Source organism: Lacerta agilis, chromosome 2 (genome assembly GCF_009819535.1).
Source record: "Lacerta agilis isolate rLacAgi1 chromosome 2, rLacAgi1.pri, whole genome shotgun sequence".
Lineage (NCBI taxonomy): Eukaryota > Metazoa > Chordata > Lepidosauria > Squamata > Lacertidae > Lacerta > Lacerta agilis.
Genome location: NC_046313.1, coordinates 31085914 through 31113906, shown reverse-complemented (window position 1 = coordinate 31113906; position 27993 = coordinate 31085914). Strand labels below are relative to the sequence as shown.

The window sequence follows — 27993 nt, the reverse complement described above, 5'->3', positions numbered from 1 at the left end:
GCAGATATTTCAAGCTGACTCGCTTCGCTAATAGCGATAGAAGATCTCCACTTTGACATGTGGATAACACAATGCAACAGAAGGCATACACTTCAGATTACGGCAAAGGTCAGGCCTCCATCGCCCCTTCAGCTCCAAAGCCCGCGTTCAGTTAAACATAACCGCGCCTTGCCCTCCATTGCTTTGCACGCTGTGCTTTTGCCTCCCTTAACTGCGCAAAAATGTAGGCGTGTGCGACTAGTCTATACTTTTCCGCTATCTATGGTGCTGAGTGTGCCGCAGACTATTTCCGGGATTGCTGGTCCTGATTGGTCACGGCGATGACGGTCAGGCTCTCCTTCCGGGAGGACGTTTCCGGCGACTTCTGTATCGTGGGGGTGAAGGGTTGCTGAAGGTGAGTGGAGTACGGCCGGCCTTTGGGGGACCCTGTTGGCTGTTTTCTAATATTGTGGTGTTAACGGTGCTTTCTGTTCTTTCTCCCCCCACCTTTTGTCCATGGCCAGCCCTTTTGTGCCGGCGCTGGGATTCCTTGGTGTCCTAGCAGGGGTTCTTTTAATGTTCCTTTAAGTTGGTTTGCCTCTGGCTGCGCCTTTAACATGCAAGCAGAAGCCTATATAATTGTACAAGCTACATCGCTGCCATCTTTATAAAAGGAGAACCCGCGTTAATTTTATTTCTCTCCCCCCCCCCCCATTGAATGAAAAGAATGGCGTCAGTTTGAGTTCCACAGTCTAACGCTATTATGCTTACTTGAAAATAAAGTAGTGAATTCATAGGGTTTACTCCCAGGTAAGTGTGTGCTGGTGTGAACTCCTAATTGGATTATTGTTTTGATGAAACTGAACCATTCTTCTGTTTGTCTCTCATCTGACCCTTCACTAGCCATATAGCTTTGCTGCTCAGTTAGTGTTCTGATTATTTTCTCCCTATTAAGTCTTCTTCCTGCTTTATTATTTTCTAGAAAGTAACAATGGCTGCCCGCAGATTTACTCTGAAAGCAGTAGACTGGATGGCATTTGCTGAGCGAGTGCCTCCAAATCAGAAGCCCATGTTTAATGCCCTGAAAACACGCAGTGATACTCTGGCAGCCAAGTGAGTATGTCCCATCCCAGTGTGCAAAGGGCACTGTGGAGCTTTGTTTGCTAATTTCACTTTTTCTTGTGTCAAATGCATTGGTATTTGTGCAAGGTTGATGCATTCTGGCTATGTGCTAGCAGTAATAAATTAATAGAATGCCTTGTTTGGTTATATCTTTACAGATTACTTTGAACCAGTCACTGGATTTTTATGCTATATACCAGGTGTGGGGAACCTCCAGCCTGCAGTTCCCATTTGATCTGTGATGCCATTTTGGGCAGGCCACATTTACCAGCACCTGCAATACCCTATGTGCAGCACTTTTTAAGCACCTGGCACCCAGCTGATTGTCAAGTGTTTGGGAAGCAGGGTGCAAAGAACTTTGTAGACCTTTTGCCCAGCACTTTCTAAGTGCCAAGCACAGGGCTTGTGAAGCTTGCTTAGGCCTGGACACAGTACTTCTCAATCACTTGTCAATCACCTGTTTGTTGGGCATTTGAGAAGTGCAGTGTGTAGGGCTGAGCAGGCTCTTTGATAGGTGCCAATTCCCTGGTGTCATGATAGTCCGACCCACCTATCAAAGTTGGCTCCCAGGTGTGTGGGTGGGAAGATTAATCCCTGGCCCATCAGGCCAAAAGGGTTCTTCACCCCTGCCATATGCTCCACAGCTCTCTGCTCCATTCATTGTTGCTGAGATCAGCCTATTAAAGTGATACACAAATTTTGGCAACTTTATGGCAGTCCTTTCTGCTGCAGATTATATTCTGTATACATCTGTGATAAGCAGAGTGTTAAAGGAAGATGTGTCCAGGGGTGGGGAATCTCTTCCTCCCCCCGGAGGGCTGCAATATATTAGGCATCATCTCCTGGGGGCTCCATTCCAGTGGTGGGTGGAGTAAGATGCAAAAGTAAGTGGAATATTGGGTTTATTTCTAATCTTTGTACAATAGGCTTCATTCCAGGCATGCAAAAAGCCAGGGGTTTCTATACATATGTCTCACTATCTTTCATCCAGGTAAGTAAGAGACATAGAGTATTGTTGTTCAAGGATGCATTCCAGCCAGGCAAAAGGACTCAGATGCGGAGCTGGACTAATGAGGGGTGTATGGCCTGCTGAAGGGCACAGACTGGAGAAAGTCCCAAGGCCTCTGGTCCCTCGTCCCCCACTGTAACTGATATGGTTAAAATCTATCTGATTGACATTAGTAAGATTTGAGATGTCACAATTGTCACGTGCTGTTTCTGTGTCTCGACTGAAGTTTAGTTCTTGGCAAAACCCTTTTATCAGCTTCTAGCAAAAGTGTATCAGTCTACTATTTTGGACTTAACTCATCAGTCATTGTTAGTGTGTATGATAAATCTTGCAAGGTTCATTATTGCTGTTGAATAGCTGAAAACATTGGCAGCTATGGTTAGCTATCCTTAAGGAGGGTGACAATAATGGGAGATGGCTACAGAACTAAGAATTGCATGAATACTTGTTGAGGTTGTACTAAATGTACTTTTCCTTCATCTAAACAGGCTTGCTTCTTTGCCAGAGAATCCCCCAACTATAGATTGGGCTTTTTACAAGACTGCAATTGCTGAAAAGGGCATGGTAGATGAATTTGAGAAAAAGGTGAGGTTGTGTTATGCTACTTCAAATGTTTCTGAATCTAAATGAGGCACTGCATGTCACACAGTCTAGTGTGTGTTTTTAGGATCCACCTTACTTTTGTGATTGCAAGTTGTTTTAAATTGCTTTTAATACTGTGTTTTAGTGTTGTAACCTGCCCTGGGACCTTAGAGTGAAGGGCAGGTAATTAATAATAATTATAATAATTATAATAATAATAAAACCCAGAAGGAAATAATTACTATACCCAGGCTGATTTCTATTATTATTATTATTATTATTATTATTATTATTATTATTATTATAGAAATCACCCTGGGTATAGTAATTATTTCCTTCTGGGTAATTTGGCACCAATGCTGCAGCTGCATGGTGCTGTGCTCATAAAACAACAACAACAGCAGCATTTTCTTGTCTTTAGACAATTACTGTAGTACATTTCCCACTAACTTCTGCCTTGTGGATAGGCTAGAAAACCTAAACTTGAAGCAATAATCATGCTGATTTTTATTTATTGTTGGATATGAACTAGGCAAGTATGTGTATCAATATAGATGGCTCCAGAGATCTTTGGTATATAAATCCAATAAAATGAATGAATGAATGAATGTCTGGCTTTCTTCATGTGGGACAGTGATAAATGTATGAAAATGCAATCCAGAGAAGTTAGAGGACATTGAAACATGTTGACTCTTTAAGAATCAACCTGGTTTGTGTGCATTTGCAGTAGCTGTATGAGAATTGTCATTCACTGTGAAATGGCTTGGGTGCTGGCAAGCAAACTCTGTAAAATCAGCTAATTTCTGTTAGTAATTTGCTAGGCTTTCAGGTGGCTTGTTCCCAGTGTAGCCCACTACTTTAGACCGGACACTTGGTCTTGAACCACACTCGGATGGAGAGGGTTGAACTAAAAGGCTAGAAAGTGCAAATCATACACTGCCACTGAGTTAAGGACCTCTAACAACTAAAGGGAAACAGACAGGACTTGGAAAAGTTATCTCTGATTGTATATATGTCACTGACAGAATTGGACGCAACACATTTAAAATTCTTTTTCCTCAAATTTCACAGTTTAAAGCACTCAAGATTCCTGAGCCTGTGGATACCCAGTCAGCTAAGATAGATGCTCAAGAAAAAGAGGCTGTAAGTGTGGTTTTTGTGTGCCTTTGTTCAGTTATATGGCACTTTTGTGCATCCCATTTCGGTAAATTGTGTTAGACATCATTCCCTGCTCACCACTTACCATATTCTGCTTGTGATCAGCAATACTTCTGATTTTCCTCTGCTGGTATTTATTTATACAGTTTTTATATTGCTTAATGCAATAATCTCTAAGCAATTTACATGAAAAATGCAATAACAACAATAAACATGCAAACATTCAATAAAATTATCTAAACTACAAGATAAAAATGCAGCACTATATCACAAATAGAACTGGGCAGTGTATAACATGAAAAGTAAGTTTTTTTTAAGGGTCAGAGTCCAGTCAAGCTTGGGTAAAACGTAGTTTTTAAAGAAGTATTTACAGACCATTTTTTCTCCCCAAATTACAAATTACCCAAGGAATGGTATTGATTCAGAGAGTGGGTACTATCACTGAAAAGGCCAGTTTCCATATTGTTGCCAAATAACAGCCAGCAGGTGGAATGGCCACCAGGGTTTCTTCGGAAGACCTTGAAGATTGGCCTGGTCTGTGCTTGGGAAGTGGTTTGCAGAGTGTCCTAGTCCCCAATTATTTATGGCTTTAAATGCCAACAACAAAACCTTGAATTTGGCTCAGTAGCTATTGGGAAGTCAGTGCAGATCTTTCAACAGAGGCGTGATATATGCAAAGCTGGGTGTCCAACTAAGCACCCTAGCAGCTGCAATTTGCACTAGTAGAAGCTTCTGAACCAGGTGCGAGGGTTGCCTACAGCAGTCTAAACATGAGGCTACCAATGCATGGAATACTTGCAAGGCAATCCTTGTCCGCAAACTATTGTAGTTGATGCCCCAACCAAAGTTGTTAATGGTTACTCCGAGCCAACGAGGTCACTTGGGCTACCACTGCTAGCAGTGGATCTAGAACACTCCCGTGCTATATACAGTACAAAAGCGTATGTAACCCGAGGTACCACTGTACCTCCTTCAGAGGGAGGGCAACCACACCCAGAGCTGGCAAACAACCCAATTCCCAGACTTGGGAACTGCCTACTCATAGGGTCTCTGCCTTGCTAAGATTCATTTGCAGTTTATTAGCCTATGGCTGCATCCTGGTAGTGGTCTAGGGCTTGTCCACTACTCCTGGTTCAGATATTACTGAGAGATAAACCCGGATATCATCAACATACCGGTGACACCTTGCCCCAGATCTCCTAATAAGCATCCACAGTGGCTTCCTGCAGATAGCACTAGGGACAAAATTGTGATTTGGGGCATCCTACAGATTAACTGGCAGGGTGTTAAGACACAGTCACCCAATACTTTTCTCTGGAACTCACCCTGTAAGTAGGAGTGAAATCTCCATAAAGCAATACCTCCCTACTCACAGATGGTCCAGAAGGATACTGTAGCCAAAGATTTCAAAAGCAGCTGAGAGACCCAGAAGAATTAATAGGGTTGTACTCCCCCTGTCTCTGACCTCAAGGAGGTCATCTATCGGAGCGCCTAAGACTAAATTCTGTCCCAAAGTCAGGCCTGAACCCAAACTGGAAAGGGGTAAGATAACTGGAATGTAGGGGCATGACTAATGCAAAGGCTGCAAGCCTCAATGTGATTGCATTATTATAGGCAAGAGAAAATGCAGTTTGGTGGGAGAGAGGACCAGAATAGAATATTAGAACATGGATGCAAAATCAGACAGAGTTGCCATTTTCCTTTATATATAAAGTTGTAGTGGATTCTACATGCCATATGACAGGTGATTATACTGGTAATCATTTGCCACAAGTGTCAACAACTTGACTCTGGAATGGGCCAATGCACACATGAGAGGTACAGTAAATGTAGGCAGAGTGTATTTATTTATTTATTTGTTAAATTTGTATCCCACTCTTCCTTCCAAAGAAGCCCAGGGTGGCAAGCAACAAGCAACATACGTATGATATGCTTGGTCCCTCTGATCCTTCTACCTCTCCCCAAACGGGGAAGCATTACAGCAGTTGGACATATCCCATGTATGCTTTGTGTACAGATTGTGTCTACTTTCAGTGAGATGTGTGTGCAAGCTCATGCTTCACTGCACAAGCAGGATTTCTGGCTATGTGAAATGCTGTTAAGACTACATAGCTCTTACACAGGAGAATATGGAACACACTCTTGTCGTGTACCAGGCACAGGAGGACAAATATCCATAAATTTAGAAGCCACTGATTTCCTTGGAAATACATTTGTTTTAACGCAATCCGTGAATATTCCCCCATATGTTTGTTTAAACAGCTATGTATAAATGCATGCAGATTTTAAATAAATATGGAAACGTATGTTCTTTAATGGGGAGTTTTATTAGGACATTTTTCACTGTTGGTGAAAATTCACAGCAGAATTGGGATACTGCACAACTATAGGGTTGGATCCAGTGCTGGGCGAGCAGTTATGCTCATGCAATGAGACTTTTCCTTCCTCTCCTGCCCCCTGCACACCCCCAAACTCTGCTCTGGAGGGTCCCCAAATCCCCTGGAGCAGATTTTTAGAGGGTGCAGGGGTGTGTGAGGAAAAGAACAAAAAGTCCCATTGTGCAAGTGTGCAGTTGTGTGAATAGAACAGCAGTATTGGGTACAACCCATAGAGTTTGGCTAAAACCCCAGCCTTCTCCAATGTCACTAATATGCAAAGCAAATAATTTGCTGTGTTGCAGGACAAGAGTGCTGCTGCTTTCATACAAGCCTCTAAGCAACGTATTGTTGAGCATGAGAAAGAGGTAAGTTGGTGATTTTCATGGTGTAAAGTAGTCTGCTCCACCACGTTGTGCTCTCCTAATAAAGATTTGTTCTTTTTATTTTAAGTAGTCTTCTTCATAATGTACTAATGATGGGCTATTGTCTTTTCTTTTCAAGCTTCAGAAGATTAGAAGCATGATTCCTTTTGAACAGATGACAGTGGATGATTTCCAAGATGCATTTCCTGAAAGTAGGCTGGACAAAGAAAAATACCCATATTGGCCACACAAGCCTATTGCCGAATTGTAAGAGCTGTCTGTCCAAAAGAACTTTGCTATATCCATCAACTCTAGAATCCCTGGGAGTATGTTAAATAAAGTAATTCTACAGGAATCTTAGTAGTCCTGTTTTGTCTTGTCTTTTGTTATTGATTTGTGCACATTTGCTTGGAAATAAGAGCCATAGAGTTCAGTATGGATCCCAAATAAGGCTATGTAGAATTGTTGCCTTAAACAACTTCTCCTTCTTCTCCTTCTTCTCCTTCTTCTTCTTCTTCTTCTTCTTCTTCTTCTTCTTCTTCTTCTTCTTCTTCTTGGAGGATTGAAAGCCTGAGTGGTTCAGCTAAAATTGCTAATCTTGGCCCCAGATTCTAACTTCAACTTAATTTTTTGGGGACCCCCATTTGGTCCCCAGTCCTGGGCCTCCCCACCCCAGAGTGGGCAATTGTTTAGGTGCCCTGGTCACTGACCACGGATGGTTTTAAAGGTAAACACCAACATTTTTTAATTGTGCTAGGAAGCCAATGAAGCTCTTCAAGCACCATTGTAGCAAATTCTTGTGGCTGGTCCAGATTAATAATGTGGCTTTAATGTTCTGGACCTGCTGCAGTTTCTGAATGTGTTTGAAAGGCAGTTCCACATTAAGTTCATTGTCACCTGCAGTACATTGGCATGAGCGTCCTTCCCCCACAAGAGGGTGCAGCTAGCACACAGCTAATACTAAAAAAAAAGGCCCTGCCTAAGTATTCAGGAGCAGAACTGGAACTAATAACTTGATCCTTAAAAGTGAGCATAACCCCACCTAGAAGAGTCTGAACACAAACACCAGGATGTGCTGGATCATCAGCCTTGAACAACTTTTGTTGTGACTTAATTTCATTTTCACTAGCCTGCATCCAGTACTTTGCATCATGGTGCTTTCCAAACTTGGTACATTAAAAGAACACAAAGGAGAGGAGGCTCCGCCACACATTCCTTGAGCCAGGCACAAAGTGAGCTATTGAAAAAATATATATGCTGTAGTCTCGATAAACTCTATGAATGGTTCTTCAAAATGTTTATCTGGGGTGCTTTTTTTTTAATTATCGTAGCAAAGACTAATATATCTGAGCCTGTCTTTGAGTGTATTTTTGACCATAGTGCTAAAACACGGAAGTATCAAGAGTTTTCCAGGAGTGGCATTCTGCATACACTGTTCACCTGGCAAGCCACCACTGCAGTAGCTTTGAGAGATTCGTGGCCTTTGCCAATAAGAACTGTTTGAAAACTTTTTGCTATAAAAGTATAAATATTTAAATTGGCCTATAAGCGAAATTACCACTATAAAAGTCTTGTAAGCCTTAACAATGCCATAGAGCGATATTGTGGCTTTGATCAGTGCAACTGCGATCAGACCAGGACTACGCAACTCATGAGTCACGGAGCCAAATACTAGTCAGATCAATTCCCGTGATAATCCTGATTTTGCTGCCTACAAAAAACAGGCTGGGTGGCCATGTTACTGGTCTTCAAGAGCACTTAGCAGGGCATAGTCCATAGATGGTGGGCAGGGGTTCAGTTTGATGGATTACAAATTGTGGAGAATAGGATTTGCCTGATAAAAGACAGGAAATAATACCGTAAGCCATCTTCTCAGTGGAAGTTCTGAAATGACTTGGCAACCCCCCCTTCCAGTTCTGTGTTTATGCACTAGTGGTAGCAATGCCAGGTTTCCCCCCAGCATGGAGAGGTGGTGATAAGGAGGATAGCAATCGTTGAATTACTGATTCCCATGAATCTATGAAAGGCATAGAAACGTTATCAGTGATAAAAGAAGATACTAACCTAAAATACCAGAGATTTGGTTTTATAATTTAATACTCCATTTATATTTTTTCTTGTTAATATCACATATATATGACATTCATTTCAGTCATGGTCTGGCTTGAGGCACAAAGATACCATTTTCAGAACAAATTCTACATCAAGGGGGAATGGAAGCATTGCCTTGTAATGACTGAAATCATGTTTAAAAATATTAAACAAGCTAAATGCCACGAATAAGGCACAGAGGAAACGATTCAACACCATATTCCTTACCATACTCAGTGGAACATACACCGGCAAGCAATGTGAAAAAATCCCATTGACAGTACCATCACATACATGGAAGTAATCTACCTGGAAGTAATTACCACCAAGTACAGTTGAGTTTAGTCCCAGGTAATTGTACAGAGGATTGCACTCTAATCTGCATATTCTAATATAATAACCACAAATGGCCTGAGCTTGGAAGATATATGAATTACATAGTAGCTCTAAAGCTAAAACCAGGAAAAATAACCTAAGACTATAATGGCCAGAAAACACATTACAATTCAAGGGAACTTGCTTCACAAGTCATATGCATGGATGTAAATTGATACTCCAAAATGGTTTAAGCCAGGGGTCAGCACACCTGTTCAGCAGGGGACTGGTCCACTGTCCCTCAGATCTTGTAGGAGGCCGGAGTCCGACTATTTGGGGGGGGGGGAGTGAACGAATTCCTATGCCCCACAAATAAATAACCCAGAGATGCATTTTAAATAAAAGGACACATTCTACTAATGTAAAAACATGCTGATTCCCAGACCGTCCGTGGGCCAGATTTAGAAGACAATTGGGCAGGATCCTGTTCCTGGGCCTTAGTTTGCCTACCCATGCTTTAAGCAATGACAATGATGTAGTAGTAAGCAGCAGCAGCAGCAGCAGCGAAAGGGCACTGCTAACACATTCCTCTTTGCACCATCAGTTTATCTACCCACGACTTAATGTGCAAGTGAGCAACTTGTGCTCAGGCACTGACCCACCCTGCCCCAGATGGAAAAATGGGGGGTGGGGCAGGTAAATAAATGGAAGAGGGGGGGTGAATGTTTTGTGTGTGTTTATTGGGATGGGTTTTTTGTTTTTTGTTTTGTTTGTTGGTTAATAAAAATGATTTTGGGGGGGGAAACCGAAAGGGAAAGAGTGTAAGTACGCGTATAAATGGATGTCTGTATGAGTGAGGGTGAAGAGAGGATGGATCAAAAAAGGGGAGAACGAAAGGTGGGCCCACCCAGTTTCTGCCTTGGCCGCGCCCACCGCCACGTGCTGCCCTCCCTGTGTTTGGCCAAGAGAGAAGTTTTTGTCCATCCCTGGCTTAATACGTCACGATCCGCATAATAGTGGGCCTCTAAATATGTGGGTAAACAACAAGCGAGATGTCCGTTTGCTGTTCCTGGAATAAAAATCGCACGCGTGCGAATATTCATTCTGCCGAGTCCAGCTCCGCTTCCAGGCTGCCTGGTCGTGTGCATGCGTGCTCCTGATGCTGCTGCGCGTCTGAATTCTGGGAGGCATGGGGAGATGCGGGCAGGATGTAACGGAGACGCGGGAAAGCTTTGCAGCGTAAAGGTGCGCACTGAGCACCCCAGGGGAGTGTCCAGTGGGCATGACCCAAGAGGGGAGCTCAAATGCTCAATAAGAGCATCATGCAAACATGCCCACTCACTTCGGTTGGTTTTCTTGTTTCTTGCCAGGCTCTTGTCACCCTGCTCCTCTTTTATTTTATTTTATATTTTATTTTGGAAGCTGATGTTCCGATGCATGTATGCCTTTCGTCTATGGGATGTTTGTTGCTGCTGCTTTTTAAAAAGCGCCTTCGAGAGTTTAATCACTAGGTAGAAATAAGCCGCGGACTTTGTCCGCAGTTTTCAGCAGGGCCATTCATACATATGCCCGAATCAGGAAATGAGCAGCTAAGGACGATTTCTTGCAAGACATCCTCATGGATGACCACGTGGCCTAATGGATAAGGCGTCTGACTTCGGATCAGAAGATTGAGGGTTCGAGTCCCTTCGTGGTTGGCGTTTGTTATCTGTGAAGAAAGTTGCTGATTTTTTTCCCTTTCTCAGCGGGGAGTACAGAAGGAAAGTGCAGACCGTGTCTGAGTGTTTGTGCGTGTATTACATACAGAGAATATCAAGAGAAGCCTGGTGATTTCTGCAGTTCTTAAACTGTGTTAATATAAATAACCTCTAAAGGTATCTGAAGAAGTGTGCATGCACAGGAAAGCTCATACCAAGAACAAACTTAGGTGGTCTCTAAGGTGCTACTGGAAGGATTTTTTATTTTGTTTTCTCTAAAGCCTTGTAAGGCCTGAGACTCTGGAAGGATTTTTTTTATTTTTTATTTTGTTTTGACTATGGCAGACCAACACGGCTACCTACCTGTAACTGAACTTATTTTTAACAGTTTGCTTTTGGTTAGACTTCTGTGCCTGTTTTGGTTTTGGGGATTTCTTTATGTTTGGTTTGTCAGGTGTCATATCATCCTCATCCTCAAAAGTTTTAAGCAACCGGAGACGTGCAATATTTATATTTTAATAAATGATAGAATGACTGAATATATAAAGGGAATAATTGGACAAGCCTTCTGGAAAGCAGGATGTTGCCGATTAGGTGCTTCGAGCATCATTTCATATCTGGGCTTTTAGGGTGGACCTTGTGAGAGGTAAGTTACAGTTCCATCATTCCTTGTGGATAAGGAATGTGCTTTAAATGTATGATGCATATATGGTACCTCCTTTGGGCCTGAAATAGGAGAGGGAAAGATCTCTACAGGCCAACATTGAACTTTCTGGAATAGAAGATGGGATAAATGCATAACATTTCCTTTAATTACAGTATTATGTAGCAGCTAACCACGCGGTCACATTTCACCCCTCCATTTCAGAATAATGTATGCTAGGAACAATGTTGAGAAAATCAGCCGAGCATAGAAAAACAGGCTCTCAGTAATGGCCATGATCCTGTTCCATTCTGCGTTGGTAGCCACTTGGCTCTTCTCGGGAAATAGCTGTTCCCTCATCTGTTTCACCTCTGAATAGATGCTTCTGAGGAAGATGTAAGCCTCTGCTTCTGCATCTTCTTTGCCTGCCAGGGCGTGATCACAGGGCTCTTTCTGCTCATCTGAAATTTAAAGAAGCACACATAGCAAATCCTTAGCTAAGTTGGAGCTCTATCACTGGAAGTCCTGGGCCAGAGGCGATGATGACATTATGGCTCAGCAACAGATGGCAGCTTAGGCTTTCCATGCTATTTGAGGACTAAACACTGCACAGGTGACATCCAGTGTCGTATAGAATCAGCTGTGGAATATTTTACTGTGCACCGAACTTACTAAGTTTTGGGAGAAAGTGCTGGACTAAGACACTAAGGGGGAAAAAGTCAAGATGAATATGCTGTTAAACTATATACCCGTTGTATCAAAATTGACAACAGGACAGCGAAAATGGATTCTACAGTAAAAGCATATGTTTCAAAGACATATTGCCCGTATTAGATAGTCCTTTCTTATACAAATGTAAGGGAGCCCAATACTGATTCTAAATAGTATTTTCTGTTGTATAAGTCTAAGTTCCACTGATACGTCTAATACCGAAGCCACGACATTTCCCCACTGTCTAGGTAATAGTGAACATTCCAATTCTTTATTCCAGTCATTTCTTAAACTCTGCGTAGCAGACATATGTTGTTTTTGTTGTTGTTGATAATGATGATGATGATGATGATAATAATAATAATAATAATAATAATAATAATAATAATAATAAACTGCTCTGGGGACCTCTGGCACTTCCCCACCACTCAAACCTGGTTTGTGTATCACTTGTAATAATGAGGGTTGCCCTGGCCTTCCATCAGTCATTTTTAGAAGTTCTAAAGTGAGTTTTTGAAAGGTTTTTTTTGCACACTATAAACTCCTCCTCTCTCTGAGCTCATTGAGCTTGGGCTGGGCTGGGACAAAGAGCACACACTGCACTGAACCTGCACAGAATATAATTCTAATAAGTTCCCTGCCCCTTGCAAAGTACCCCCAGGAGAGGGCAGTTTGTATCAGAAAGGGGCCAAAAGCACCCCCTATTAATTTTAGCCTTTTAAATGTGTCTGTGGGTTATTGTTTTGTTGTTTTGTTGTTTTAATTATTTACTTGTGTTTTTATCTTGTATTTTATTCTGTGAAGCGCCCTGAGATCTTGCAATGAAGGGCAGTATATAAATTTAATTAATTAATTATAATATTAAAAGTAATAACATTTTATTTCAGACAGTGGAGCTGGAGGGCAGCACACTGTGGACATTTGTCCAGTGTGTGTTTTGCAGTAATCTGTTGTAAGGTGCCTTGAGGATCATTCAACCAAATCTTACATAAACCTATCATCAGCATCACCTGTATTACCCTTCACCTGCAGGTCCCAGTGCACGTTACAACAGTTTAAAAATCCAAATTAAAAACAGCCGAAACAGATTACAAGCACAGTGATAGGGCGGGCCTTGGAAACACACATCCCAGGTGTCATATGCCTGGGTTTTTATTTAGAGGTGCACCTAAATAAATACAGGTAAATCACAAATTTATAAATGCTAGGCTGACACCCGAGCCTGAGGTCCAACAGATAGCTTTAGACAAACAGCACACGCTGTCAGGAAACACACCAAGCACTTTCACATGCAAACGATACTGGGGTATAGTGGGCTCACATTCAAAACCCATAGTAAACCATTTTCCATAATGTGTCCTCCCTTCCCCTCCTCCTTTTGCATTTATTTTTTGAAAAATAAATTATGGGCTGTCTGTCGCAGGGGTCTTCAGTCTTCACAGTGATCTTTGTAAATCTTTGAGACCTAACACAGGAGCCCCTTCTGCATATTTTGGCATATATGATCTGCACCTTCCCTCCCTCCCTCTCTCTGTGCTGGTTGCTGTTCACTATTATTCTCTCTCAACTTGTACAATTTTAAGTGTGTGTGTGTGTGTGTGTAAAATGTTGTAAGCCTTTTGTGCTCACAAATGCAAAGGAAACAGACCATTCACAGGTTGATCTGATCTTTGATGCCATGAAACACTGACCTGCTGTGCAGCAATTTATGGGTTTGGGGCTGTTCAATAAAAGTATTCATTTCTTACGAATACTGACCAGGATAAGGAACGTATTTTTCAGATGTTTTCTTCTTTCTCCTAGAGGAAATGAGTCTCTCGCATTTGAGGAACCAACGGGGAGGTTTCATCTCCTTCAGAGACCTTGTCACATAATTCTCAAGGAGGCTGACAACCATCAGCAGGAAAACTCCCATGAAAAATTTTGCTGCAAAACGAAAGGATGTTAGATGGATCTTTCCTAGCGCTATCAAATAATCACTTTTCCATGATAAGCTGCAAGTAGAACGACTCTTGACTTTTCCCAACAGTGTTAGGAGCATTTCGCTTTTTCTGTTTGTACCTCCTAAGTTCTGTTCACATCACACTGGGCATGATGTAGCTGCTGGGGAATAGATGGGGAAATACAGGGCGACTGTGATTGGACAATGGCATCATGTGCAGGCCCTGTAAAAAGCGAATGAACACAGACTAAATGCCTAGTGTGGAAGCGCCCAAAAATACATGGTGGCTTAGCAGTAGCATTCTGTAACCTTGCATTCCCAGCCGAGACATGCCAGTAACTAGATCCACTCCAATAAGACCTTTATGTCTCAGTCTCAAAATGATTTCATCTGGTTATTTGAAATTTCTACAAGGCACAAGGGTAGGGGGAACCCCATTAGCAGATTTGGGGCAGAGGAGAGGGAGCACAAGTTCCATTGCGCTCACGGAAGCTGCTCCATTGCACAGAGTGATTTAGCTGGGTACAACCCAAAGAAGCAATAAGAAGCAGGAAGTTAATTTATGTTGGAACCTTCTTATTAGGACGCTTTTAAATCAAGAATACACTTAGGTTAGGGCTGCCATACGTCCAGAATTTGTCTGTCAAAAATGGCGTCCGGGCGGAATTTTTTGCAAGCCAGTTAAAATGTCTGGGATAACCCAAGTGTCAGAAGTGTTGGTTTTTTTTGGTGAATTTCTGAAAAATAATACCCCCCCAAAAAGCTTAAAAACCAGATTTTCACTTCTTGAAATATGGCAACCCTAACCTAGGCAAAGAAAAGCTGTTGTTTAATTTACACAAATACTATATATTTAAAGCACATACTTTCCTTCAAAAAATTCTGGGTATTGTAGTTTGCTAAAGGCTGCTGGGAATGGTAACTTGGTGAGGGCTAAACTACAGTGCCTAAAATTCTTTGAGGAAAAGCATGTGTTTTGAACGTGCTTTAAAAGCATGGTGTATACCAGAGGTGCCAGCTTGCGAGGGCAATTGGGGAGCCAATGTTTCACGCATGGGATGTTGGGAGGAGCTGGGGTAGAGCCAAATATGGTGGCCGAACAGCTTCAATGGCCGGTGGCTCCTCCTCTGCCTTCCACTGGTGCCACCACCAATGGAAGGCTGCTTTGACCCTCCTTCTCCTCCAAAGCATCAGTAGGAGGAGAAGGAGCCAGCAACTGGTGCCATGCTGCATTTTGCTCCATGCTTTGCCTCCACACTTTTTGAACATTGGGGGGGGGGGAGAGTCCACCCTCCACAAAAATATTCAGGGGCCCCAAAAGGGCTCGGCTCCCAGGATCTGGTGCCCCTGGTGTGTACACAGCCACAGTACTGATTGCCTAAAATCAGCCCATGTCTTCTAGCTAGATTTGGCTCGTGCAAAGTTTTGTCAGAAGGATATCTGAGGTTGTAATCCTATACCTATTTATCTGGGAGTAAGCCCACTGAACTTAGTAGTTGCTTTTGAGTAGACACGCATAGGATTGCGCTGTGAAGGTTCCTCAGGACAAGAGAGTATTCTTTAATATAGCTCATATATAATATGCATCGTTTCCTGACAGTGCGAGTTTATTATACGTCCACTTGAAATTACTATTGCTTACCTATTATAGGGGGGTCATCTGAGGATGCTGGCAGGATACTATTTAGAATCAGCGACAAAAAAGAGACTTCTAGGATCAATGTGATCTTGACGTTGATCTTTTCAGAATCACTGGCAGAAGTGAAGGAAACAGCCATATCCAGGAAGAAGAGAACAGCAGTTGGAATGATCAGATTCAGCACATATAGAATAGGACGCCTCTGCATAAAAATCTGTGGAGAGATTAAAAGCACATCAAACTGCTTGAAGACAAACAACAAACACAAGTGGGATTTGATTGCAGCAAGGAGTCATCCCCTAATTTTCGAAACTTGACAGCTATAGTTGTTGTTGTTGTTTTTTCATTGAACTGAAACAGATGTGACAATAGGTCATTGAGGCTCTTGAACTTTCTCCTTCAGACAATCCTTTCTGCATTTACTTTCCTGTCAAGGATCCACTGTGCATTGCAGAATATGCCAAGTCATGTTTCAGGTTGTGTGCTCAGCCAACCTCCCCACTTCCTGAACAAAGAACACCTCTGCATAACAACTCCCTCTTCTTATTAAGGAACACCCAAGAAATCTCATGCTTTCTTGGAATGAAGACCATTCCCTTCCCCAGACTGTGGTCCAGGAATCTGATCGGCATTTTACTCATACCCTCCAACATTCCTCAGATGAAAATAGGGTCATTTCTCAACCCCCCATTTTATGGTGTCCCCCCGCACAGCATTTCCTGTCAGAAGAAGGGCGAGTGCCACCACCACTACACAAAAGGGACACAGCACACACATCCTCCACCATGCTGAGAAAATCTTTCAACCCCTATTTTATTTTATTCCTTGGTAGATTTACAAAACGAAAAACACAGCAATAAATAAATTTTAGAAAGGGGCATAGACAGAAAAATCAAGATTCTTTGTGTTCTGCCCTGCCTTTCTTCTCACCCACGGCAGCCCTGTCCTCTGCCTGCCCCTCACAGCCGACATGCCATGTGGGGCTGAGCCTCGGTGGTGGCAGCCTCTACTCCTCACCTGCTCTCCAGCAGCTGCTATGAGCTGCCCAAAGGAGGAGGCCAGCAGCGGCCATAGAGAGGCAATGGGTGGCTCCCTCACAGCCGCCACTGCCACCATCCACCATTATCACTCAGAACAACGCCGGCTCATTCTGTCCCCCCCCCCCAAGCTCGGTGGTGACAGTACTGGCAAGGGAATATAGACATTCCGGAATCAAATCAGAAGTTGGGATGGCTTTCGTAATTCTGGGACCGCCTTTGGAAAATTGGAGGGTATTATTTTACTTAGCAATCTGCCTCTTCCATAGGATCTAAAATGAAATGGGTAATACATAATTGGGGATAGCGAGTCCCAGGGGCAATCAGTATTCTGTTGCTGGGCTCTTATGCCACATGTTGTGACCACCAGTGACTTAACGGTATTTCTTGAAGAAGAATCTCCGTAGCGACAACGAAATTTCATTGAAACAATGCAATCTGCAGAATGTTTCCTATTAAACAGCAACTCATCAGTCTTAACATACCTGGTAAGTCACCGTACTATAGTTCATCTCAAGACCAGTCATGGTATCACGGAAAACACTGATGTTGTTGAACTTCCACTCCCCATTGGTTAAGTACAGGTTGCGATCTTTGGCATCCAATTTAGTGGAAAACGTTTTGTCCAACATTTTCACTTCCTTATCTGGAGCGAGGAAAAAAACACACAAAGGGACAGGAGCTTAAGATGGGATTCTCTTTTCCTTGTAGCCTCCACATAACCTCCCCGCTCCACCATCCAAACAAAGGAGACCTAAACTCTTAAAATGCTTTGTGCGATATAGTAATAATTGGGCAACGCTAACTCATATTCGCCAACTCTTCATATTTATCAGGGACAGTTCCTATTTTCTGGTATTATATGTGGTGAATTACATTTCCCTCTTTTTTGGCAGGAGTTGCTGCAGGTGCCTAAAAAACCCCAATGACTTACATGCTTTCCTTGGTTGCTAACAGCAGTGTGTGTGTGTGTGTGTGTGTGTGTGTGTGTGTTGTATAATGGAACTGCAATGAGGACAGGAAAAGCCATGCTGGTTGCTTAGTGCTGTTGCCTCATGTCCCGCTCACAGGCTTCCCTTCAGCATCTGATTGGATGCTGTGGGAAACGGGATTCTGGGCCAGTTAGGCCTTTGGCCTAACCCATCAGGACTCCTCTTATGCCCTTACAGGCTAAAACGCCCTCCTACTATGGCCACTTCCAGACTGCTGCCATTTTGTGGGTGGGGCCAATTGCATACCAGCAAATTCTGGTTGTGCAGTTAAAGCAGATTAGGTGCTACTGTGCAACAAAACCCCTGCTCTCAACCACGGTGTGGTGTCTTACTTCCCCAACCCCTTTTCTTTTGTACCTGTCGTCAAAACAGGTGGAGTCGAGGGGGAGCAACATTTGTTTGGGAGGCTTTGCTGGTGGTGGTGCGAGCCCCCCCCCCCAATATTTTGTTCAAGTTGGCGCCAGTGTCAAACAGCAAGTGTACTCGAGAGGAAATGTGCTGTTTACGGCTTACCTGAATGCATGGGGGAGAGCACGGTTATGTTGCAAGCCTGCTTATCGAAAGGAAATGTGAAGATGTGCAGACTGCAAGACGATGTCAGGTGAAAAGCCTGGTGCTGCATCATGTCTCCATTGGAAGAAACGTGAAGGAATGGGCTGGTTCTGGACTTCTCTTCATTGGCCCTGAAACATTGCCATTAAGGCCCAAGAGATTAAGCAACAGGCTTGGAATCACTTGTTTTAGTTCAGGTAACCCTTTCGCAGCTGAAGTTTGCTTTCCCTGCCCACTGCCATCCCAATGTCTTTTCCTCTCTCTGTGCATTTTTGATTATTTGGTGTCGGGTTGGTTATATGTGATAGTGTTTTTAATACTATTTGCACATGCAAAAGTTCCTGGGCTGCTTTTATTTCTAATCAGTGCATGTCCTGTGGCTGCCCGCTGAAATCCTGCGACTTTTTGCACCGTTAGATTTCCATTTTTGTTTCGTCTTGTGTTATGTACTGAGTTGAATAGGATCCAAAATTGGTCCTAGAACAATAGGATTGAGATTGCAGCAGTCTGACTGGTCCCAGAACAATAGGATTGAGATTGCAGCAGTCTGATTGGTCCCAGAACAATAGGATTGAGATTGCAGCAGTCTGATTGGTCCGCAGGAGCCACCCAATCCAGCTCCAGGTGGAAGTGAATCTGCACTCTGATTGGCATACAGGAGTATCCCTGAATTAGCCAATCACGTGGGGCCCATTGTGTAAATAGTGTATATAAAGCAAACGTTTTGGGGGAACTACATTCCTCACTACTATGAGCTGAATAAAGAGCATGAAATTCACACTCGACTCCGAGTATCTTTCACCTTGTTTTTGTTGCGCTACAGCAAAAGAGTAGCCCTCCAGATGGCAATAACATTGGGGGCAAATCACAGAACAACCAATAACGCTGAGGGATGTGTGGATGGTTGAGTAGAAATCCACCGCTGAGGCACTATTATTATGTTAATAACACGTTACAGAATACACCTGCAAAAAAACACCAGTCTGGTGGAGCCCTCAGTCCTACAGACTGGAATATTTAAAGCATATTACAAGTAGGTGGCACAGTAATTTATAAGATGCTTGTAATATAAACAGTATTAACAAGGAACTGAAAATGTGAAATTAAGGCAGGCAGTTCTGGAACTATATATATACAGTGTGTGTGTGTGTGTGTGTGTGTGTGTGTGTGTATATATATATATATATATATATATATATATATATATATGGCTTATTCACCCCATCTCATCCTATCTGCTAGTCTTTGTAGTAACCTCCAGTTAAATACTTCTATAGTAAATTTAGGACATGTAACTCTTGCCTACAACATCTTCCCCCCCTGTCAGCAGCACCCCTAACAGTCATGCATTGAGGCTGAAATCTGAAGAGAGGTTATTTTTATGTTGAAAATACACTGCGCAAGGGGAATGGGTTAAGTTCCATCCCTGCCAATCACAGCCTGACTGTCTCTCCCTCTCTCTCCTGCCGTTTCCTTATGGATTAGTCCAAGGGCAACAGATTTAACACTGCTACTCCCTCGAGAATTGAAAAGCTCAAGTCACCCATGAAGGTGGCTCAGTGCAGGGAGCAGCGCTTGTACTGTGCAGGATGACAGCGGAGGCTCTCATTTGCGATGTACTCCCTTTCTCTTCATCAATAAAAGCACAAGCAGGTCAGCGGCGGTGGGTGGGTGGGAGAAGCACAGAGAGCAAGAGAATACAATGCATGCCGCCTCACAAATTAATGCAACAGAGCTACAGATCCGACCCAAACGACTGGTATTATTTTTAGTGGATGGGATAAGCCACACAGAATCTTCCATTCTCCACAGCTCTTAAAAGTATCTGAGCTTTTCAAGATCTGGAAGCAGTTGACCAGGCAGAATTAAATACATTTATACCCCATCGATGATTTCAGCAGGAGAATTAAAATAACCTTACCTCTGTCCAGCTGAAATCAATTGTGTTTACCTTTGTCTAAACCAAACTCATGTGAAGTATCAAAGCAGGCAAACACTCCAGGGATCAAAAATGACTGAAGACCACAAATGCCCCAAATAGTTGGGAGAGGGAAGACATCACCATTACAAGTGTGTTGCTATAGTTTTCCTGTGGGGGTTGTTTTGCTTTTATGGTATAATGCAGTGATTCTTAACCAGCGTGTCGTGGCGCCCTGGGGTGCCTTGAATGATGGTCAGGGGTGCCACGGGCAACACTGGCCTCTGTCCCTCTTTCCTTCCCTCCCTCCTCTGATGCTCTCTTGCATCCCTGCCTCCCAAAGGCTTGCACGGCTGTTTGTTGCAGCAGCCCTAGCTACAAGCTCCCCAGGTGAATGGTGCCTCTGGGAGGCACCTCTCTTTGGGGTGGGGGCAGCTCAGAGACCAGCTGCTGGAGGACTCCCAAGGAGAGGGGAGAAGAGGCTGAAGGAACACTTCACAAGGGAGGGTGTTCGAAAAAGGGTGAGAGGCTGCCGGCTCTGCAGGCAAGGGGTGATGAAACTGGGCTCCTGAGCCCCACAGGGGTGCTTCAGAAAGAACGTAGTTGGTTAAGGGAGCCGTGGACTCAAAAAGGTTGAAAACCTCTGATATAATGTATTTATTTAAAAGTTTTCAAATGTGTTGCAAGTCACTTGGAGACCTTTGGGTAACTAGTAACTAACAAGTCTAATTATCTATCATCATTGCTACCACCAATATAGCCATTTGTTTACTCTCTAGCATGAATTTTCAATTTTCTAACTTCATCTAACTATTTGTGGGTGTTTCGCAAAGCTTAAACCATCATTTCATCTGCAAACAACACTTATTTAGTATTCAGAAGGTTGGAGCTGCCATAGCTTTTTTTGGGAGGGAAGGGGAGAAATCAACATAAGCATTGCTTCAAAGAAGTTGCCAATGGAATAAATGATCCTTACTGTTCTTCTATAGAGATTTCCGGCATCCAGAATTTATCCGCTGGGAGAGTGAGATGGGTAATGCCACAGAAGTCAGAGGGATTCCACGACACAAAGTCATTTCTCCATTTCTATGTTGCAGAGTTGAGTGAGCAAAAAGATTAGTGTAGCTACAACATCTCAGTTTGCTTATTTAGGAGAATTGATAAAATCTCTGAGCAGTGGGTATAAAGCAATGACTATTAATAGCAGCCAGAGAAGATCGGCATTAAAAAAACCCCAACAACCAAGTAAATGATATGTGCAAATAGGCTTGTAGAAATAAAAATGTTTTAGCAGGCATCTAAATCAGTATAATGAAGGTGCTTGCTGTCACATTGAAATACTGACTTCTCACAAATGTGGAACAAACATGATATAGCATTTGTAACTGCGCAAGTTCTGCAGATCAAAGTGGTCAAATAGGTATGTATGAGTCAAGGTGCTCTCTCAAGTAAACAGTTTCCAAATCCTTAATGGCTTTATATACTAGTAGTAAAATACTGAATTTGGCCCACTCAGCAATTCAGCTGCTGCTGCAGATCTTGAAGCAGAACTCCTGTTAGCAATCGTGCTGCACCATTCTGCACTAACTGCAGTTTCCAAACCAACCATAAGGGGAGCCCCACAAAGAGTGCATTGCAGTCATTCAGTTGTGAAGTTGTCATTGTCTGGACTGCTATGGGTCAAGCTATCCTGGTCCAGGAATGGCCACAGCTGCTGTACCACCTGAAGTTGGCAAAAGGTTATCCTAGTCACAACAACAAAATTGGATCCAGGAGCACCCTAAGATTGCTCCTCCAGAAGGAGTGTGACCCTTTCCAGGTCAGGCAACTGGTCCATTTCTTGGAAATGGGAAGCACTCAGCCCCAGTTCCTTTTCCTTACCAAGATTCAAGCTCAGCTGGACAAACCAAGGGCTAGTACAATATGATAAAAAAGGAGAGCCTTACCACAAACAGCCAGAAGTAAGTTGTAATCACTTGCAACTTCTCTACCTGTAAAAAAAACAAAAACAGAAGGGGCACAACCCATCCACAGTGATGCACATTCCGAAACTGACGGGCTTAACTCTTTAACTTGAAATCAGTGGGACATAAAAATGCTTCACTTTGTCTGGATCACCCCCCAATTATAAAATTCCCTTCTCCTTGCTTGTTTGAAGTATGACGCTCTCCGGAGATTTTGGCGTCTTACCACTGTCAGGATAGAGACGAGAGTAAAATCCAACTTGACAGTCAAAGGTTTTCTCCAGTCCTTCTTGGGTCTGGTATACAGGAGGAGCTTGTTGTCGTTAGAAATATTCAGATATTCAACCACACTGTGATGTGAACAGTTCCATGTGAAGGCTATTCCTACAGGAAATGGAATGAAAAGTTTTCTTATTCCTAACCACCACTTAAGCCAGGAACAGCCTTTCTCACTAACTGCCTATTACGGATGGCAACATATGAGAGCAAAACCACTGTTCCTAATTCAGACACTAACCCATCCCTTGGACCATCATCATAGGAAAGCGAGTCTTACCTGGGAACACAGCAAAAAGGGCACAACAAACAAACAACTTCCACATTCTTCTTCTGCACCTGAGAGATGGCAACAGACTGAGGAGGCTGTGCAAGGAGCCGACTGAGGAGGCATCAATGAATTTTAAACCTTGCAGGGATGAAGCGCACACTATAAACTTTGGTCAAAGTCTCTCACGAAAGCCCTCTTGGGAGCGAGCTTCTTTGAAATTATTAATACTTTATTTCCTGTAAACAGGAAGAGCACTTTTCTCACACCAAGGTAGCCACTCTGGGCGGCTCCCAACAGAATATTAAAAACACAATAAAACATCAAACATTAAAAACTTCCCTAAAGTTTTTATGAGGGCCATTGCTTAGGGAACCAAAACTGTGCCCCCCATGCCCGAGAGGAAGGCACCAGCACACTTGGAGGGAAACCACAAGTTTTGCAGCAGTACAGAAAAGAGCCCAAGGAGGACTGAGTGTGTTCAGTGAGCAGAGAACACTGGATGTAATAATGGGGGAACAGAGTATCTCCAGTTCTGAAGAGCAGTATTTCACAGTAGGCTGTTGGTCCCACTTGTTTTCCATTATTGGGGGCGGTCCTCAACATACTATTTTTTGAGCATTCACCCTGATCTATTTTCTGGGAGGTTAGACAACGCTGGCTGTTTAAGGAGCGTTCATTATGATCTGTTGGCATGGAGGTTAGATGACGTTGTGTCAAAGCGACCGCTATCCCATACTTCCCAGTGTGTTTCCCTGTTCCCTATCCTTATTGCAACAAGTCTGGCCTTTTGGAGAGGGGGTGTGTGGTCTGTTGTACAAGGCCATCTAATCCAATCTAAAGCTCTGCCTCCACGGTTGTTGGCCTCCGTCTATCTCAAGAGGCAATGGAGTGCACATTTGTGGGTAAAGTAAAACCACCTGAGAACCACAGTGCCTGCTGTGGCCGCAGAGACTGGTAACTCATAACTGCTGCCTCCTGTGTTGTTTTTACTGCATTAGCAGCACGGAAGTGGCCTCCCTGGGCACAAACCTGGGCAGTGTGTATGGGAGTCCTGGGATGCCCAGATGACAAGACCCCCCTCTCAGCCTCGCTGATGTGGTTCAAAGGAAAGCAGAGCAATATGTTTGGCACCAGCTTGGCTGCAGGAGTTGCTGAAAGGGGGTTTACAAGGTGCCATCCAACCGCCTCAGGGACTCCACTCCAGATTTGTGTAGGGTTTACACTTTAGCCTTCTCTTCTCCCAAAGATAGTCCCTCAAGGCAGTGGGTATGGATTTTTCCTCAAGGTTTACTTTAGAAGCCTTTCTCTTTAATGAGCAAAGCAGTGGAGGTTTGGGATCAGTTTTCCTACTCCTGGATGGGCTGCCTTCCCAAGTTGATGAGCCTCATCTGCCCCCCCCCACTTCCCCCTACAACGCATGCAGAAACCGCCTTCTTGACCAATGGAACCACTCTTGAGAGCCAGTGTGGTGTAGTGGTTAAGGGCAGTAGACTCGTAATCTGGGGAACCGGGTTCGCGTCTCCACTCCCCCACATGCAGCTGCTGGGTGACCTTGGGCTAGTCACACTTCTCTGAAGTCTCTCAGCCCCACTCACCTCACAGAGTGTTTGTTGTGGGGGAGGAAGGGAAAGGAGAATGTTAGCCACTTTGAGACTCCTTCGGGTAGTGAAAAGCGGGATATCAAATCCAAACTCCTTCTTCTTCTTCTTCTTCTTCTTCTTCTTCTTCTTCTTCTTCTTCTTCTTCTTCTTCTTCTTCTTGGTCTTGTCTGCTCACCGGAGTCTGTCTTCACATGCAGGGGAAGTCCCTAACTCACCAATGGGTTTGAGACCCATTGGCTACCCTCACGTGGTTTAACCAACCAGTTGAAGCCATTTTTGGGGTGTCACATGCTGACAGCTTCTAGGAGCCACAGGTGAGAGCTGAGTTCGGGGTGGGGACCAAAGGTGGCCAAACTACCCCAGAAGGTGCACAACATGTCCCCCAGCAGAGGTACTACCCCTCCCCTAACACCCTATACACCCCGGAGGCTTTAATGTTTCTGAATACCAGGTTGTTTGAAACCACAGGAGGGGAGAGTGCTCTTGTGCTCAGATTGTACTTGCAGGTTTTCTACAGGTGCCTGGTTGGCCCCTGTGAGAACAGAATGCTATCAGATGGGCAATTGGCCTGATCTTTCAGGATCTTACTGTGTTCTTAAGTGCACAACCTGAATTTCCCCATATGTGATTGACCCCCATTAGAAAAAGAGCGACAGTCTGGAAGCACCCTAAGTTCTTTGTCCTCATTCTCAACCAACAGTTTCATTTCAGGGAAAGAAGAGTGATCTGTAAGGCGGGCAGCTTCCGCCCTTTCTGCTCCACCTATTTTTATTGGTTCACTTTCCAATAAAACTAAACTTGGGGGTGGGGGATGATTAGGAAAAAGTTGACAACTGAAGGCAGTGGCAAGGACCCATCTCCTTAATGGAAAGTTGAAGATCTCTTCTGACGCTGCGGTTATTGAAACACAACTGCACATTTCATATGCATATTGAAAATGGATCCCTGGGGCTTTCTGGGTGGCAGATAATGGAGAAGAAGGAACATTGCCAAAATGCTGTACTGGACAGATGTCTGTGATGGGTTACTTAATGTTAATTGCTTCAAAGCAATGGCCTCAATTTGAAGGAATCAGAGAAGTTCCTTTGTATGGTCACATCCTGTTCAATTACATGGAATTTGCAAGCTGCTTCTTTGCCTTTTCCAGTGGTATTCTCATACCGTACACACCAGACGCACCAACTGCAGGGGGCTGAGGGGTCTTTGGCCCCCTCAGTATCTGGGGGCAAGGGGCCAGGCCCCTGAATATTGAGTGGGTGGAAGCAGTGGTGGAGAGCAGGCGGGGTGGTGGTGGCTGGTGCGCATCCCGGGGGTGTAATGCGCCCCCTGCAGGGGGGTGACCCTCAGCGTGGGGAGCAGCCATGATGGCACCCCACCAGGATTGTGGTGCCGGGGGCGGTACGCTCCCGCTCCCCCCTCTTCCTCCACCACCTTCTCGACCATCAGCCTCCTCCAGTTGCATGTATTATGAAGATCCAAGGGGTGCTGAGTTTGTTATCAAGTTTGTGCTGAAGGACTGAATCTTCTGCACTCTGGCATGACCCTCTGAGGTACCCAGTGTGCTGGTGCTGCGGTATGGTGTCGCATGTATGTGACATCATATGCATGTGACGTCATGTTATGTGTGGCGGGTCTGGTGCTCTGGTGTTTACTGGGTTTCCAGTGCTGTGTTTTTGATCTGTGTTCTCATGATGTTATAACAGTTCATAGGTTGTTTTTTGGGGGGAGAGGAACCTCCAAGAAATTAACAAGTATCAGAATCTAGCTGATATATGGGACAGGGAGGGAAAATGCTAGCTGCGGGACTGTGTCAGGCTAGTTAAGTGCAGAGCCCATGGGAAACAATACCAGGCCATTGGCAATGCAAAGGAACTTGTCCTTCCCCTCAGCTCTGAGGAGTGGACAGAGACAGGAGAATGGGCAGGCTGCCAAGGTGATGCGATGTGTGTGAGGTGACAGGGAAAGAGTGTTGTTTCGCAAGGAGCAGAGGGGAACAAAGGCAGATCCAGCTTGGCTGCTGACTAGAGAGGCTGCATCTCAGAGACGGGGGAATATATGCCTGCCTGTTCTGAACTGAAGCCGGCTGAAGCAATGAGAGAAGCGAGGACAGACACTCTGGAGATAGAATGCCGTGAAGGCTCCTCCTCTCCATGTGTCTTGTATATTTTTGCAATGTACATATAATAAACACAGCAGGTAAAGGAAGAGAATAAATTCAGGAGGGGGGGCATTCTGGTGGACCGTGTTTCAGAAAGCCTTGCAGCGGTTAAAGTGGCTTAAAACACACTCCATTGCCCGAGGACAACAAATCCACTTAAAAAACAAGAACAAATACTTTCTGCGTTTAGGAAAGTGACAGGGAAAATATGCTGAAAAGTGTTGATGAACGAATGGCCAAGAGGAAAACACAACAAGCAAGCAAGGAAGCATGAATGCCATATCACCTCCTTGCAATTCAATCAGAATAAATGCGCAGTAAAGACTGGGCGTAGTCTAATCTCTCCTTAAGGTTTGTGCAAGCAACTCAGGATAAATGACCATTTATTAAATAGGCCATCTGGAGGGGTCCTCAGTCTTACCAGAACGCATTCTTTGTTGTTTTTGCTGCAGCAGTCTAACGCAGCAAACAAACGAGAAATATGTGCCACAGCAGCTGCACCAAAACTGCTTGAAGTACAGTTAGCCTGCAATTTACGGACATTTAACTTGTTTGCGTTCAGCTTTATGTATGCTTCAGAATCAGTAAATTAATTTAAAAGGGGCGGAAGGTGGGTAAGAAAGCCTTTGGCAATCTCACCCACGATTTGGGCTTTAGACGCAATCCCTGGAACGTAACCCCCGTTCTGTTACTCACGCTCAGCCCAAGCATCCTTTGGTTTAGCTAGCAAACCTGACTGCTGATTGCTGCATTCAGTTACAAGCAACAGACAATGTGTGAGAGATTCAGGGCTTTATAGCTTGTGGTGAATAGGAGTGAGTTCTGGGTAAATATAACTATACCGCGTAATTTTAAAAATGCGAAGAACTTGTTAAAAGGAGATGTAGATGATGCCTTGGGGTGTATGGGGTGCTAGGAGAGGGGTAGTACCTCTGGTGGGGGGGATACACATTGTGCTCATTCTGGGGTAGTTTGTCCACCTTTGGTCTCCGCCCTGCACTCAGCTCTCACTTGTGGCTCCTAGAAGCTGTCAGCATATAACAGCAGGCACATCCTGGGAATGGCTTCAACTGGCTGGCTAAACCAGGTGAGGGTAGCCGCAGAGGTAGAGTAAGGTTGGGATGGTGGGGGCGGTGCGCGCCGGGTGTCATGCCTGAGGGGGGGTGACATCACCATTGGCGGTCCCCCCCTGGGACACTCCCCGCCACTGGCGCACCCCCCTGGGAAGCACACCACTGCCACTAGCTCCACCTCTGCCTGTCTCTATGCATGTCACCCCTAGTCCCTATGAGTGCTGCGCCCCACCCCTGTGGGTGCCCCGCCCCTATGGGTGGTTTGCACTGCCCCGGGTGCCCAAGAGGCTTCCTCCCCCACTGGGTAGCCGATGGGTCTCAAACCCTCGTTGAATTAAAGACTTAGGGACTTCCCCTGCAGGAGAAGAAGGCTCTGGCTGATTGAGCAGGCAAGACCGATAGTGGTTCCAATGGTCAAGAAGGTGATTTCTGCACGTGCTGCAGAGGGAAGTGAAGGGCAGGTGGGGCTTATCAACCTGGGAAAGGGGCCCATCCAGGATAAGGAAGACTCTGATCCTAAACC

At 44.3% G+C, this 27993-nt stretch overlaps 2 protein-coding genes and 1 non-coding gene across 4 annotated transcripts; 2 read left to right on the top strand and 1 right to left on the bottom strand.

Annotated features, from left to right (window-relative positions):
• The first annotated feature begins 270 nt into the window (after nucleotides 1–270).
• ATP5PD (ATP synthase peripheral stalk subunit d) lies at nucleotides 271–6956 on the top strand. 2 transcript variants are annotated; one of them, XM_033139271.1, is made up of 6 exons: nucleotides 271–394; nucleotides 962–1092; nucleotides 2599–2695; nucleotides 3764–3835; nucleotides 6531–6593; nucleotides 6730–6956. In XM_033139271.1, exons 2-6 carry the CDS (start codon nucleotides 971–973, stop codon nucleotides 6859–6861), a joined length of 486 nt encoding a protein of 161 aa, XP_032995162.1. In that variant the 5' UTR covers nucleotides 271–394; nucleotides 962–970; the 3' UTR covers nucleotides 6862–6956. The 2 variants fall into 2 exon arrangements, with proteins under 2 accessions (XP_032995162.1, XP_032995163.1); XM_033139272.1 differs by lacking the exon at nucleotides 271–394 and adding an exon at nucleotides 715–789.
• Nucleotides 6957–10620: 3664 nt separating this feature from the next.
• Nucleotides 10621–10693, top strand: TRNAR-UCG. Its single transcript has one exon. It is a non-coding gene; the product is annotated as a tRNA-Arg (tRNA).
• An 844-nt stretch (nucleotides 10694–11537) lies between these two features.
• LOC117039109 (5-hydroxytryptamine receptor 3A-like) lies at nucleotides 11538–18334 on the bottom strand. The gene is made up of 5 exons (XM_033136146.1): nucleotides 18171–18334; nucleotides 17151–17311; nucleotides 15632–15842; nucleotides 13806–13973; nucleotides 11538–11797 (listed from the first exon to the last, which is right to left on the bottom strand). Exons 1-5 carry the CDS (start codon nucleotides 18280–18282, stop codon nucleotides 11538–11540), a joined length of 912 nt encoding a protein of 303 aa, XP_032992037.1. The 5' UTR covers nucleotides 18283–18334.
• Between the last annotated feature and the right edge of the window lie 9659 nt (nucleotides 18335–27993).